Below are 17007 nucleotides of genomic sequence, written 5' to 3'. Positions count from 1 at the left end.
TTCTTGGTATTTTGTCAAAAGAGACAAAAAACACAAGGGGTAAACCTTGCATTTCTCTCAAATTTGGAGTGTTATAATGACAATGTTTAAAATCATGAATTCTTGGTATTTTGTCAAAAGAGACAAAAAACACAAGGGGTAAACCTTGCATTTCTTTCAAATTTGGAGTATTATTATGACAATGTTTAAAATCATGAATTCTTGGTATTTTGTCAAAAGAGACAAAAAACACAAGGGGTAAACCTTGCATTTCTTTCAAATTTGGAGTATTATTATGACAATGTTTAAAATCATGAATTCTTGGTATTTTGTCAAAAGAGACAAAAAACACAAGGGGTAAACCTTGCATTTCTCTCAAATTTGGAGTGTTATAATGACAATGTTTAAAATCATGAATTCTTGGTATTTTGTCAAAAGAGACAAAAAACACAAGGGGTAAACCTTGCATTTCTTTCAAATTTTTAGTGTTATAATGACAATGTTTTAAATCTTGAAATCGCGGTATTTTGTCAAAAGAGACAAAAAACACAAGGGGTAAACCTTGCATTTCTTTCAAATTTGGAGTGTTATAATGACAATGTTTTAAATCTTGAATTCTTGGTATTTTGTCAAAAGAGACAAAAAACACAAGGGGTAAACCTTACATTTCTTTCAAATTTTTAGTGTTATAATGACAATGTTTTAAATCTTGAATTCTTGGTATTTTGTCAAAAGATACAAAAAACACAAGGGGTAAGCCTTGCATTTCTTTCAAATTTTTAGTGTTATAATGACAATGTTTTAAATCTTGAATTCTTGGTATTTTGTCAAAAGAGACAAAAAACACAAGGGGTAAACCTTGCATTTCTTTCAAATTTTTAGTGTTATAATGAAAATATTTGCAGTCTTGAAATCTTGGTATTTCGTTAAAAGTGACAAGGGGTAAGCCTTGCATTACTTTAAAAAGTAAAATTAATGATCATAAAGCAAATATATTTTAACTCAGTTATTCCGGGCTCAAAATCTACAAAAATATATTATTTGAAAATGTTTATTCTTCAAAATCAAAACCAAATACATGGGGCAGTAAGTTTTGCTCACTATTAAAATGTTTGTTAATGCAAGTCAAACCATTGAATTTAAAATCCAACAATTATCTATAAACAAAATATTATACACAAAATATTATATATATTATATTCCCGCCACTCTCTGTACAAACATTGCTTTTCCAAAAGCTGAGTTGTGTGCAAAAGTTCTCGACTATTTTGTAACAAAAGACTTTTTAGTGGATTTCTGAGGGCCTTTTGCCAAGTTTGTCAGAAATACTTCTTTCGGACCCAAGCTCTGGTGTTGTTAGCAGCAGAGTGTGGGTTCGAATCCTGGTAATGACACTGGTGCCTTTGGAGCAAGACACTTTATCTCGATGGTCGCGAGATGGAAATCTTGACGCGTGATCATTACTAATTACTTCAGTCTCTTGCTCCAAAAGGCACTTGACCATAATTGCTTCGTAAAAAGTTAGGGAGGTAGGTGCATTCTGCTCTACAAACCAGGCACCAAGTGGATGATACCAATGCCTACATCCTTACAGACTGTGAAGAGGGTAACCCTGTTTCAGCCCCATGAGTAAGTATTAATTGATGAGTAAGTATTAAGTGTAGCCCTCACCTTGCAATGGCCGTCGAGCCTTGTGATGTTCTTAAAAAATGCTGCATGCTGCGCCTCATAACATCACTGTTAAACATAAAATGGCTCTACTGAATCATTGCACATCAACGTGTCTTCGCAACTCTCATGGAAGACGATCAGAGCATACTGATCGAAACGTCGAGTTGAAACCAACGGTTCTTTTCAGAACCACCCCAACTCATTAAAGATAGTCATTACATGGTGTTACCGCAAATCTTTCTATATCATGGTAAAGAAATGACAATAATCAGGCAATGTCTTGAACCATACTCTCCACTCAAAAACCTTATTTTTAACTCCGGTTTTGGTCGTCAAGTTTCTTGATCTTCCCCTGCTGAGATTCAGCCTTGTAGTCTTCAAACACGGCCTTGCCAGTGTCCTTTGCTGCTCGTTTAGCGATGGCTTTGACTCCGATGTGATTAAGATTGTAGGCCGTGAAACCAATGTTAGTTGCTGCATCCAGGGAAGTGTCTGTAAGACGTGCCGCATCGTCGCCGTATCTACAAGAGCCGGAGATGAAACAAGATTAAAGTTATTAGTTGTAGGGTACAACCTGGGCCAAATTGCATAAAACCTGTAAGCATAAAAACTTGCTAAGCCCAGAAAAGCTTGCTAAACAGAATTTGATTACAGTACCTGCCAAAATTCCATAAATTTTGCATTGTGGCAACTGGTGCCCCACTTAAACTGTTTAAAGCCATTGGACACTTTCGGAACAGAAAAAAATTAAAAGTTCACAGATTTACAAACAACTTACAGGGTTTACAGAAGGTAATGGTGAAAGACTTCTCTTGAAATATTATTTCACGAAATTCTTTACTTTTTGAGAAAACATTAAAACATGATCAATTCTCAATATCGAGAATTACTGATTTATTTTAAACACATGTCATGACACGGCGAAACGTGCAGAAACCAGAGTGGGTTTTCCCATAATTTTCTCCCGACTCCGATGCCCGATTGAGCCTAAATTTTCACAGGTTTGTTATTTTATATTTAAGTTGTGATACACGAAGTGTGGGCCTTTGACAATACTGTTTACCGAAAGTGTCCAATGGCTTTAAGACTTAATGCAATTGGGCCCAGGTGGAATTAATTGAGGAACAAATGCTGGTTTTAGAAGAACCAGGACTGTGATAATACTGCAATATAATTCAAATAAAATCACGTCAATAATTTTTTGTCTCAGTGATCTGAAAATTATTTTAGCATGTAATTTACCTATTTTCATGACATTGTTTTACTCATTTCTCAAAAACTACAGCACCTCATTAATTAATATTTTAAGGTAAGCTTTCTACTATCATTATCTTTAAACAGTTTAAGGTTATTGTAAATTATTATTGAGAATTACAAGATATAATACTCAAGATGTCGCCAAAGGTCTTACAAGATATCAAATGGAAAGCACTTTACTTACTTGTGCTGAACGACGTCCACTGTGGCATTGGAGAGATTCTTAGCCAAGGCCTTGGCAGCTTTCTCCAGTCCATTGTAAACAGTTCCAAAACCTGTGAAAATACGACAGTAGCGTCGGTTTTGTTACGAATTTTGCAGTTTTTTTGTCCATCTCTGCTTTTCGCAAGAATTATCTATATTCCATGAAAAGTTAGTGTTTTTCCCTTAAAGATAGCATGGAATTATTCGACTGTAACTTGCACTGTGGACATACATATATTTCAACATTTTGGGGTGGTTTGGAAGTCCAACACACATTGCTTTCACATGTGAATTTAACAAAACCATACACTTTGACCAGCCCATCCCTTAAATACACACTTTCTTTCTGTTACCTTGTGTGTTTTGGCCTTTACTCTGAATTTTTTGTAAAGGAGTATAAAGGGGTTCTTAGGTGTGCAAAGGGGTACAGAAGGGTATGTAGAGGTACAAATGGGTACAAATGGGTACACCGGGGTGAAAAAGCATACAAAGAAGAACAAACAGGCGCAGGCTGTATACTCCCCTGGGAGCTGAGATGGTTTAAGAATAATAATGTTAGCATTTATATAGGGCCCCACAAAGATCGGAGCGCCTTTACAAATGAATTAAGGCCCAGTGACAAGGGGCTATAATGTTGGAAGCGCTTTGAGACGCCTTTCAGTGCGTTATATAAAAACTCATTATTATTATTATTATTATTATTATTATTATTAGCAGGTACATAAGGGTACAACAGACGCAGGGTACAAGCGGGTACAAAAGAGTACCTTGTAAACTGCTGGAAGCCACCTCTATAACCCCGTCCATAGTTTTACTCCTCTTGGTTGCGCCGTCAGGTTGGTCTTTACTCTTCAATAATTTATCGCTCTGTTTCTTGATGTAAGGACTGACCTCCTGGCCAAGCCTCTTGGTCAAGAAGCAAAGACTGTCCACCACCGCCTTACTGACCTAATCAAAAGACACATTCACAAATAATTAATAACAATCACAAGTAAGCTTGGGTGATATCGATTTATTTTATTCACGATATATCGCCGACAATATGTCGCGATATTCGATATAATCGCGATTAATTAAATTTGACATCACCCCAGTCTTCAAACTCCAAGTGAAAGTTGTAGAAGAGACAGTCATAGCATAAAAGAGGTGTTCTAATGACCTATTCTTCTGGTTTTACTCCAAACCTATGGGGTGCAAGATGTCTCAGCTAGGAAATACATCGTGATATTGCGATATTTAATCGATGATATTTCGATTAAAACCAAATCGATCCGATATCGAAATCGTTTCCAAATTAATACCGCGATATTCGATAATATCGTGATATCGCCCAAGGTTAATCACAAGGCCAAATAAAATGAAAAAATGTAAATTAAGTCAGGTAAAAGAAAATTGGTTTGAAAAACGTGAGGGTGGGACGATCAACTGGCATTTTTGTTTACTTGGCCTTATCTCTTACCGGAAGACATTTTAAGGCACTCATTTTTATCTTGGATATGTAGAGGTATGTTTAAATTGTGAGGCAAACAACACCTTGTAAGGGTTTAGAAGGTGATGCAGCACCATCTGCAAGGAATTGTCTGAACAGTTAGTAACAATCATAACAGACTTTAGGTCTAGTAAACCAAAAAATACCAGTTGATCGTCCAAAAGAGGAGAATGAGTCGGGTGTGTAAAATATTTTCAATTATCTCTTTCAAGGAGGAAAGAGCAAGACTAAAAATTTGCTCGCTAAAGAAAATTAGAACTCTAAAATATGATTATATTTTCAATCAATCCAAAATGAAGCAGAAATACATTAGCAATATAGTCTTTGTGATGAAATCCCCCCAGAAAAGCATAAAAAAGGATGCAACTTCAAAAAACAGACCAGGGCAGTGATGATGAACTGCCATTTGTCTTTTCATATGGCCTTTTATCTCTTACTGAAGGGCATATCAAGGCATTTTGAACTATGACTACAACAACACCTTGTAAAGGTCTCCAAAGTGATGCTGCACAATCTGCCAAGGCTGCCATAAACCTCTTAAACAGCTACCTGAGTAGACTTGTGGACAAGTCGTTAAATCGGCCCCACGCGCTAATATAGTGCTCCCCCGAAACGCTGCTCTCGCGCGAACTCACTGCTCTCGCGCGAACTGATGGCTCCCCGATTTCGCAAATGACCCGGATTCCGGGTCAATGCAAATGACCCGGATTCCGGGTCATTTGCATTGACCCGGAATCCGGGTCATTTGCGAAATCGGGGAGCCATCAGTTCGCGCGAGAGCAGTGAGTTCGCGCGAGAGCAGTGTTGTCGGGGGCACTATCTCAGCGCGCGGGGCCGATTTAACGACTTGTCCACAAGTCTACTACCTGAGCGGAATGTTTTTCAACAGAATTGGTATTTTTACTTGTTTATAATGCACTTGTTCACCATTTTAATGTAATTTTGATATGTGTACACTTCTGAACTTTTCGTAATTATCGATTAAAAAATCAGGCCCCTACCTAAAGGTTTTTTGAAAAACTAAAAACACTTCTGCCGTTGAGAGCGGGCGTCAAAGGACAATGCCGCTGACGTCATTTGTGGGAGTTTGCTTTGTTATACATCCACGCGGCAACAAAGCGGCTTAATCTACGTTTTGAGAGTGATTACGTAACGGGGCTTTTTGCCAATCTCGCAGAAAAGCTCTGGACAAGGGCATACAAAATGATTGTTTTTTTACACAATTGAAACCTATTTATAATCATATGACTCGATTTCCTTATTCATCAAAAACACTTTAAGTGGAATTCAGCAAAGTTCACGACTTGACATTTTCGTTCAAGCAGGTCTTTAAAGGAACACGTTGCTTTGGATCGGTCGAGTTGGTCTTTGAAAAGCGTTTGTTATAAAATGCTTATGGGTAGAAAGATGTTGTGAGAGTAGAATACAATGATCTACACAAATATGCCTCGAAATTGCGTGTTTTTCTTTTTACCTCGTCGACTACCACTGTTGGCCATTTATGGGAGTCAAATTTTTGACTCCCATAAATGGCCGACCGTGTTAGTTCGCCACATAAAAGAAAAAACATGCAATTTTGAGTGTTACTTGTGTGGATCATTATATTCTACTTTTAAAACATCCTTCTAACCATATGCATTTCATAACAAATGGTTTCAAACGCTTTTTATAGACCAACTCGACCGATCCAAGGCAACGTGTTCCTTTAAAGTGCACCGAGTTCTTTTACATGCATCGCACAATACATGAGACCCAGGTCAAATTCAATCCAAATTGCTAACTCCAGATAACAATACCAAAAACATGTATCATATCCAAAAAGTCAGACAACTTTCTTAAAGTCACCTGGAAAGAGAATTTTTTTCTTTCAAACATAAGAGTATATGCTTACGAACAATAAAACAATTTTTTTAGTAACTGTTTGTCACGATTTATATGTTTAAAAAATATATAAAGTTGTTTGGGGGGCTGACTCCGCCTACCCCTTTTGTGACGTCAATTGAGGCAGACTTTGCCTGCAATGCGTATAGTAAACACATGGCAAAGTACGTGTGCGTCCAAGTCGTGAGTTGGTACGTTTCAAAAAGTGTTTTTCTGCATTCAGCAGCAATACACCTGGTCGGCATTGCCAGAAAAAAAACAATTATTTTTTTTTTAAACGTTCAAACTCACGACTTGGTCCGTACATGTACTTTGCAATTGTGTTTACTCTACGCATTACAGGCAAAGTCTGCCTCGATTGACGTCACGAACAGCGCCCTCTCGGGTCGGGGTCTACTCTTAAATTTGTAAATAACATAAGAACTGATTTTTTAAAACCTTAGTTAACTGTTGTACACATTCCACTCATCAAAACACATATATTAGTGACAAAAGCTTTATTTTGAAAAAATACCACTTCCAGGTGACTTTAAAAATGAGTTTGGAGAATAAGCCATTTGCGAGTTTGATTTGACTAATATCTGGTACAATGACTTGCTTGGTCACAAGTTACCACTAAAATTAGAATTCCTCAGACCATAGAGACAGTTGCTATGTCAAACAACTTGGGGCAAGCTTTTATCGAGTCTGGAGGAACAAACGCCTCAAGCTCACAGCCAAGCTGAGGGTAATTACGACCTGTGTCCTCCCCGTCTTATCTATGGCTCAGGAACATGGAAACTCCGAGCTGACGACACACAAAGGCTCCAAGCCGTCAGCCTCAGGTGTCAACGACGCATTCTTGGCATCCGGCGGCCCAATTTTGTCACTGACGCAACAATCTCTGAGACCACCGGCATTGAGGACAACCGCATGACTATTTCCCGAAGACGTCATTCCCTCTTTGGCAATGTCAGATGGCTCCCAGAGGATACACCTGCCCATGTGGCTCTCAAGCTGAGCGCCGAAGCACGGGGAGGATCCCGCCCCTGCCCAGCCTGGAAGAGGCCAAGAGGCTGACCTCGCAGCACCTGGGTGGGCCAACTGAAAGCGGACTTCGAGTCCCAGGCTTGGCAGTTGTGGCAATCCGCAGCAGAGCGCATTGGTTGGGCGGCTCTACGTCCCCCATGATGGATCAAGAGATTAATGATGATGATTTTGCGTAGTCACGTAAGAGACGGCGAACACCCATACACAATTCTGAATGGATGTGTATGGAACAATGGTACCAGGGTTTGCTCATCTGGAAGTTGCTATACAAAAGCTTGCCTCTAATCATGTGACATGGTAACTGTCTCTATAGTCTGATGAGGGAATTGAAATTTAGGCGATAACTTGTGACTCTCAAATTGAACTCTCAAATGGCTTATTGTACTAGATGTTTTTACCTTAACGGCAACCACTGATGCCTTCTGCGCATACTCAGCGCCAGTGTGGTATTTATCATCAATCTTAGCAGGCTTCTCATCTGTCGTCAAATTCTGCTTCAGTTTATCTTTGCCGTAGTTGATCAGGTGACCTGTGGCCTCCGCCCCCTTACCAACCCCCCAGGTAATCCACTCTGCACCTGTAATGACACCATTCAGGATATGAATAATTCATGAGCACATCTGCATATCTATACATTAAACGTTGGTGTTTACCACCTTACTGACCACCAGGTGATCCACTCTGCACCTGTACTGGTCTGACACCAATGTGGATATGAATAGTTCATCAGCACATCTGCAAATCTTTGTATTAATCTTTTTGATCAGGTAATTGGTGGCCTTTACCACCTTACAGACCCCTAAGTGATCCACTCTGCACCTATTGACATCAATGTGGATATGAATAATTCATCAGCACATCTGCATATCTTTTATATAACCTTTTTGATCAGGCAAATGGTGGCCTTTACCACTTTTACAAACCCCTAGGTGATCCACTCTGCACCTGTAATGACACCAATAAGGATGTGAACAATTCATGAACACATCTGCATATCTTCACATGAGATCAGGCAAACGGTTTTCACCCCTACCGACCCCCACGTGATCCAGATACCGATACAGCACCAGACATCAACTACAGTACGGCCGATATAGAAAAGGCGCATCTTAAAGTCATAACCAGCCGACTGTGTTTGCACAGTATCAAGCAGAAGCAGAAGACTATATATAAATCAAGCCCGGTTCATACTTCCTGCGAATGGGAATGTGATGAGGATTTGATGTGAATTTGACGTCACAACCCTCCTTTCGCAGCGATATTGGCAACAGAGTTGAGCAACTCAACTCCTGCGATTTATTCATTGAGAATTTGTGTCGTCAACAATCGTATCGCATTCGCAGGAAGTAAGAACCCGTCAGTCTTGTCATAAGATCTTCAACCTCACAACTTTATCCTTTGTTGCACCAACATTATAGACCAATCTCTCACCTACACTATGTTCTGCAAAATCATTGAACCTTTTTAAGAAAAACTTGAAAATAAACCTTTTCCCCAAATTGATTGTTTGCTTTTTGTATATTACTTTCATATTGATTTGTATTGCCCTTGCTTCAGGACCCAATTTCTAAGAGCTGCTTAAGCACAAAAAGTAGCTAAGCATAACAAAATTTCGCTTACCAAAATAAGATTACTAGCCAAACTAACATGTCACAAGTACAATTTGTGACTAGTGTCCTGCTCATTTCCGATGGAGAGAAAATTGTTAAGCAAGTTAAAAGCAGCTGTATGAAGTTGGGCCCAGATCGTATCATCGCAAACCGCTGTGATCTTGATGGAATGGCGGTATACAAAATTATTTACTCACCAATGACGATGCCTTTTGCTATCTTAGTGCTCAACTGCTCCCCATCCTTAGCAACAGTCTCTTCATCTTCATCTGTCCGTTCCCTCCCATCAACTGGGCGAGTCCGTGGTGGTAACGGCCTCGCTGGGGGCTCTCTCTGCTCTCTCAAGACGGTCAACTCTTGGATTGTACGCTCAAAAGTTTGAATCTTTGATCTTTAAAAAAAGCAACAACAAAACACATGATCATCATGATTATGATGATAATGACAATGAAAGGAAACAGGGGTCGATTTCACATAGATAGTCCTAACTTTGCACAGGGATAGTCCTAACTTTGGACAGGGCTAGTCCTAACTTTGGACAGGGCTAGTCCTAACTTTGGACAGGGCTAGTCCTAACTTTGGACAGGGCTAGTCCTAACTTTGGACAGGGCTAGTCCTAACTTTGGACAGGGCTAGTCCTAACTTTGGACAGGGCTGGTCCTAGGAGTTTTCAAAAACTTAGGGCTTGTCCTAAGTTAGGACGATTAACTCGTCCTTACTCAAGATAAGACTAGTCTTAACTCTTTGTGAAATCACCACCTGAGCTCAGAATTCTTTTTCTTTTGATGACAGAAACTCGGAAAATCATCCAATGTTAGTAGTAACCTGTGATTTAAAAGTCATCGAATGCCTATTAGAAGACTCAAAAATGTTTTACCAAACCATGTAGGATTTGGTAAAAGGGTGTCCAAAAATCCTTGAATTCCTAAATTGGAAACTTAACTGTAATTTACCCAGTCAGTTTCCCTGGTGGTTTTTTGTTGACATCTGCAACGAAAATTTGCATCCCCTGAAGGTGATCCCCTAGCTCCTGCTTCCCAGGTTGTATCGTAATTTGGGTGTGATCCCTGGCTACACGGCAGTTAACGGTTGTATGGCTTCTGACTGGCACCCCGAACAAAGATATTGACAAAATAGGGACACCGCCAACATAAGACTAGATGGCTCAGTTGGTAGAGCGCCGGCACATTAATCCAGAGGTCGTTGGTCTGAATCACACTCTAATCAATTGTTTGTTCAACCCCAAAAATCACTAATTAAATATGACAAACAAAAACAAGATTTCCCTTCTGGCTAACACTATATGTCAGCATGGTAATTCCACCAAAAACTCTTGTCAAGTCAGGGAAAGAATTGTTAAATTGTGGTCCCTCCTTACCTGTCGATCTCTGGTGCAAACATCACACCAACGCAAGCTCCTGGGTCTCCAGACACAACATCAGGGAAGAGGAATGCTCCTTGCCTGCTTCTCAGAGCTGGAGACTCTCCCGGAATCAACGGATACAACCAGTCACTCACCTGGAGAAACGCCGGAGGCTGATCGGCAACATCCACAAGATCTGCGTCTTTAAATTTATAGATTCGCAGAGGACCAGGATGGCTCGGGGCACTGACATGGCCTTGCGCGTTGATAAAGAATATCTGGACTCCCTCGGGGATGGAGAAAACCTCGGAAGCATCGGACTGGGTTTGCTCGTAAGAAGGCGGCTCTTCAAAATCCATCATCTCCTCCTCAAGACGTAGGTTTTCTTCCAGTTCTTCCATCACATTAGCGTTGATGGTAGCACCCCGGCTCTCCTGTGGTTGCCTTGACAACGCATCCTGCTCCAGCTCCTCAAGTCTTCTCTTCATCTGTCGGGCTGTTTTCCTCATCTGGCTCTGCATCTTCTTAGCAGATTCAAACTCAGAACCGATGCAGGCTGGTCCTCCGCATTGTATCTCTAGTCCCTTAGCGAGATTAATAAGTCCCTCGCTGTATAACTGGATTGCTTGGCTTGTCTCACCAGCCTCGTCAAGGGTCAGAGCCTTCTTAATAGCCAGATGAGCTTTATTGTGATATTTTGTCAATAATTGCAGTTGGTTTTCCGTCGCTGTTGTTACTGTTCTGACGGTCCGTTCTGGTTGGTAGTTAGCCATCCTGTGACTATGACAGGCTGCTGCTCATTCCTGTTGCTTTCATTTCAATATACTTTAACCTGTAGTGGAAAAGGAAATACATGTTTTAATAGATGTTGGACATGTTATATACATGTTATATACATAAAGGAAATACATGTTAGCATAAAAAAATAATAAGCAAACAGAATCTGCATAAAGTCAAAATTATTTCACTTGATCCCTTTTAGAGGTTAGAGGCTTGTTAAATTTGATTAACTCTTTGGTGTGAAATTACATACAAATTTAATGACCATAGAGACTTACATGTACTTGGTAAATAGCACTGGAGACCTATATTGTTAAACATCGTTAGAAACACCCTCTTTGAAGTAATGTTGTTTTTGGGCTAGTTCTGTTCACGCCCACATTTAACTCTGAGAAACGGTTCAGTTTAGGCATGATAAAGCTTTTCTCAGGCATCTGGAAGCTCAAAATTCTATGCAACAATGGTGTTTTGACGATTCTACAGTTGGGACGAAACTAATCCTAGAACTATGAGTTTCCGAGGTTCATTCTGCTATTGTCTAACCGTTATTGCATTTAACCGTTAAAAACATTGTTTCTACAACTTCGTCAACTTCAGAGAAATTATAACGCAAATCCTCACTTCGTTCGACCCACCTTGCATGCACACCTCGGCACGTTTTGCTTACGCCCGCGTTGACTCATGCACACAAAACAACCTGAAACCAAACATTGCTGGTCTGAAATGGGGGAAAACAGATTGTTTTGAAGCGTTTGTGCTTCAAGGGGGTTGGGGTGTTTTACTGTTATGCCGTGTGTTATCTCCGGATTCTAATCAACGACATCTCAACTGGCATCACCCCCAAGCTGCGCCTGTTTGCCGACGACTGCATCATGTATCAGTCAATCTCTTCCCCCCCAAGACAGCATCAACCTACAGCACGACATTGACCGCCTCCATCAAGGGTCACTGGACTGGCAGATGAAATTCAACACCGACAAGTGCCATCTGATGAGGATTACTCCCCGCCGCAAAATAATCAGCACCCAATACCATTTGGGAGGTAACCAACTCACTGCAGTTGAGGATTACCTATAGCCGTCCTGCAGCTTATTACTGTGCTAGCTACCACATACCAGTGACCAGGCCCGTGGTCCCCCCGTGGATCTGGGGTCGATTTCACTAACGCGTTTTGGTCATCGCAAACGCCGAAATCGATCGCTAAATCTAAAATCCATCGCAACTTAGCGATGAATAAACTCGTCGCAAAGTTTTATTTAGCGATGACAATCTTGCGCTGACATGTTAATGGTCGCAAAGTAAAAGTTCATCACAAACTTATGATATTCATTGCGCCATTTTGTGCTTATAGTTATAGCGGTGAACGTTTTGACATATAAATTGTTCGTGATTTAGAGTAAAATGAGTGGCGCTACATTATTTTAGTCTTGCGGTCTTTTACCTGGTAGACTCAGATTGCCGATGACAACTTTCAGCGACGCAACTGCAGCAAAGAGCCCCTTAATATCGGTAAAAAGGAGATACTATATGTGACCCGCTACGTGAAAATTAGTCAGATGTTGACAATTTCAAGAATTGAGTTATATGTATGGCTGGAAAGACCGCACCAACAGCAGTAATTTGGTATATGTCTAAGCTTTGGGGTGTATCACGTTGCGGAGTTAGTTCCGTTTGAAATTAGCCAACACATCATTTTGTCTGAAAAACGAATTACAGGTAAAGTGATGTTTTAAACTACCATTTTGTGCAAAAGGATACAAATACGACATAAGTATGATCACAAAATTGTTGTTTTCAAAGCTTTATTGCCTAAAAGTAAGTGTTCTAAAGGCTAAACATGCAAATATAGATCTTAAAAAGTAATAATAATAAAAAAAAAAAAAAAAAATTTCCCACATTAAACTGTCCATTACTTAATAATGCATTGGGCGACATCTGACTCATTTTCACGTAGCGGGTCACATATGGGTTCGATTATTTTAACCATCATTTTTATAAAAAATGTGTAATGTATTGGCAAATTGACAGTGTGAAGCTTAGTATTATTAGACAGATATGTCAGAATATGTTCATCAATCCCACCGTTACAACAGATTTACGAAAACTGTTTATTAAAATCTAAAATTATAATAGAGGCCATATAGGCGTATAAATGCTTTAACCCTTTGTAAATGAATGCCTATACAACGTCCACAATAGTTTGTATGCACCAACATGACAACGATTTACATATAAACTGCAAAATGCCATTTCATTTCGAGCGATGACCGACGATTTTGTTGCGGGATGTCAAAGGTCACTACTTTTAGCCTCGTACAAAAACTTTATTTCCCTTTTAACGTCATCGCAATTGCGATGACTTTAGTGAAACGCAGAATTAGCGACATCGCAATTGCGATGGATTTGAGGTTTGCGATCTCAGCGCAAGTGTGTTAGCGATGATCGCAAACATAGACATTAGTGAAATCGGCCCCAGGGTCAACTTTAGTTGCGATAGCGTAACCCTCCTGCCGAAGGCTTCGAGGAGGGTTACGTTATCGCAACTAGGTCAACTTGTACATGTCAACTCAAATCAAAGAACAAACACCAAAGAATATAAAGTAAACTAGACTGTCCTGACTGTACTGTTACTCACTGCATAATATATTGAATGTTGCTGTACAGACTACAGTTCAACATGTCCATTCACCCAGTTCTTGTTAATGAACCCTTCGGAACCAGTGACCACAACGCCATCACTTTCGACCTTGTGACATCAGTGCAAATAAAGGTTTGGAAGATATCATATTTTGACTATCGTAACGGGGACTACAAGAACATGAACAAGTGTCTGTCTGAACAGGATTGGAATGTGCTGTTTAGTGACAAAGGAGCGGAAGAAACCTGGGTCATCTTCAAAGAACTTCTCCACGAAGCTGTGGTGAAGTTTGTACCCAAGAAAACGAGAAAAACCAGCAAGAAAAAGCCTCTGTGGTGGACCAAAAAAGTAGAGAAAGTGAGAAGGAGCAAATATCGCCTATGGAAGAGGTTTACAGAATCCCAAGAACATGCAGACTACTTGCGGTACAAACGAGCTTTGAACCTTGTGACTAAAGAAATTAGAGCAGCAAAAAGAAACTACGAGTCAAGATTGACAAAGAAAATCAAGCAGAACCCTAAAGCCTTCTATGCATATGTGAGGAGCAACATGAAAACAAGGGACCATGTGGGTCCTCTGACGGAAGAAAATGGTGAAGTCATTACAGACGACGTGAGAACAGCTATGGTGTTAAATGACTATTTTTCATCTGTGTTCACACTTGAACAATTACATAACATACCACATCCCAAGAGGATGTTTGGCGGACCGAACGACGACATGCTCAGAGATGTAGAGGTGACAGCGGAGAACGTTCTCAAAGTGCTAATGAAGTTGAAGCCTGGCAAGGCACCTGGAGTAGATGATATTTATTCTGTGGTTTTAAGGGAAGTATCGGGCGCAATAGCTGAACCCCTCAGCCAAATTTTCCAGAAGTCCATGGCAGAAGGAGTGGTTCCACTAGACTGGAGGAGAGCAAACGTCACCCCCATCTTCAAGAAGGGCAAACGTAGTGTAGCAGCAAACTACAGGCCGATCAGCCTAACCTCACAGGTCAGTAAGGTGTTTGAAACCATCCTCCGAGATGCCATCATGGATCACCTTACAGCACACAGATTGATCAGTGATTCACAGCACGGGTTTTTAAGAGGTCGTTCCTGCCTGACCAATTTACTAACTTTTCTGGAGCTTGTAACAAAGACCGTTGATGATGGCAACCCTGTTGATGCAGTGTACCTCGATTTCAGTAAAGCCTTCGACCGAGTTCCTCACCAGAGATTACTGACGAAACTACGATCACATGGGATAGGTGATTCAACTGCTGCTTGGATTAAGGCATGGCTGTCTGACAGACAACAGAGGGTGGTGGTGAACGGGGCCCAATCGGAGTGGTCAGGAGTTAAAAGCGGTGTCCCCCAAGGTTCTGTTCTTGGCCCGTTGTTGTTCATCATCTACATCAACGACATTGACGAGGATATCTTGAGTTCGGTCCTGAAGTTCGCTGACGACACCAAGGTCTTCAGAAAAGTGAAAACCCCAGCAGATGCTCGCGCTCTTCAGGACGACCTCGATCGCCTTTACCGGTGGTCTGATGACTGGCAAATGTTATTTAATATTGACAAATGCAAGTGCCTCCACTTCGGGCATAGTAACATCAAGCATAACTACTCCATTGGTGACAGTATAATTCAGACAGTAAGTGAAGAAAGAGATCTTGGGGTAATCATCCATCAGTCACTAAATGCAAGTACCCACTGTGCGAAGGCAGTCAAAAGCGCATTCAGAGCCCTGGGGCTAATCAACAGAACCATTACGAACAAAGAAAAAATAACAATCATCAGACTGTACAAAGAACTGGTTAGACCACACCTAGATTACTGTGTTCAGGCGTGTAGGCCTCATCTTCAAAGGGACATTGACCTAATAGAAAGAGTGCAAAAGAGAGCATTGCGAATGATTGGAGGTCTATCTCACCTAGACTACGTTCACAGACTCAGGGAAGTGAAATTGACCACCCTGGAGTGCAGGAGGCTGCGAGGAGATCTTATCGAGACCTTTAAGATACTCAGGGGCCTTGAGGGCTTGAACCCTGAACACTTCTTTGGTTTGTCAACCGTGCAGCACAGGGGTCACCAACTTAAACTGTACAAATCAAGATCAAACTTCAACCTCAGGAAGTTCTGGTTTACCCAGAGAGTGGTCAACTACTGGAACATTCTCCCTCGAAAAGCAATTGAAGCTTCAAGTGTGAACATTTTCAAGGGACATGTGGATAAATTCCTAAAGAACGTCGGGGGGCTCTACATAAGCTTATCTAAGCTGTCTGCCCAGTAACCAGAACCACCGTCTCCTCCCCAGTTGTGTGATGGCGTCGGTGGATTCAAGTAAGTTCAAGTAAGTTCAAGTAAGTCAACAATAACATGAGTAAAAACCGGGGAAAAGGGCAAAAGGGAATGGAATGCCTGAAATGTGTGAGAATTTACCATAATTCGTCCCGAGCAAATGTTATATGAATTATCAAAATGGCATCTGCCTTACCTTTCACTCTAAATAACGCATTGAAAACTTGGTAACTCCAAGCATGGAGGTAGAATGCTCCAAGTCTAACAAATTATGGAGATGAAACTGCCCCTATATCATGCGCGCGTGTGTGGCTGAGTCACCTTTTGCTAGTTGACACAATTATAAACACACGCACACGTAAAGGCCGAGTTATAGTCGGTCGCGCGATGGTCGGGCGTCGGAAATCTTGACGCGCGATCATAAAAAGACATGGTTTTTAGGCCTCAGTCTTAGGATTGCGCGCAAGTCTTCCGTCGCGCGACCATCGCGACCGACTATAAATCGGCCTTAACACGGATATGATGTACACAGACAAATTCGGTTCCTTATTTTCAGGTAAAAGGCGCCCTCATGTGCCGGTGTCGCATGCAATGTCCTCTATACAATGCTATCCGGAGGACATTATTGCATAATGTCCGTCGGACAGTAATTGCATATGCAATCGTGTCCACCCAGACGTTGCAGCATAATATTAATTGTGTCCGCCCGGACACATTTGCATATGCTGTTGTGTCTGCCCCCGTGCAAAACCGTCCTTGCAGTAAATTAAACGCCCTTGACCTCCATGTAATGGTCGACGCATGGTCGACGGAACACGTTCGCC

At 41.0% G+C, this 17007-nt stretch overlaps 1 protein-coding gene across 1 annotated transcript; it reads right to left on the bottom strand.

Annotated features, from left to right (window-relative positions):
- Positions 1–1014: 1014 nt before the first annotated feature.
- LOC117293767 (spartin-like) lies at positions 1015–16529 on the bottom strand. Its single transcript, XM_033776203.1, has 7 exons — positions 16380–16529; positions 10499–11315; positions 9318–9511; positions 7909–8087; positions 3879–4059; positions 3092–3182; positions 1015–2171 (listed from the first exon to the last, which is right to left on the bottom strand). The coding sequence occupies exons 2-7, from the start codon at positions 11254–11256 to the stop codon at positions 1964–1966; spliced, it is 1611 nt and encodes a 536-aa protein (XP_033632094.1). The 5' UTR covers positions 11257–11315; positions 16380–16529; the 3' UTR covers positions 1015–1963.
- Between the last annotated feature and the right edge of the window lie 478 nt (positions 16530–17007).

This window comes from Asterias rubens, chromosome 8 (assembly GCF_902459465.1).
Source record: "Asterias rubens chromosome 8, eAstRub1.3, whole genome shotgun sequence".
NCBI lineage: Eukaryota > Metazoa > Echinodermata > Asteroidea > Forcipulatida > Asteriidae > Asterias > Asterias rubens.
The sequence above is the reverse complement of the archived record's forward strand: the minus strand, read 5'-3'. Positions and strand labels throughout refer to the sequence as shown.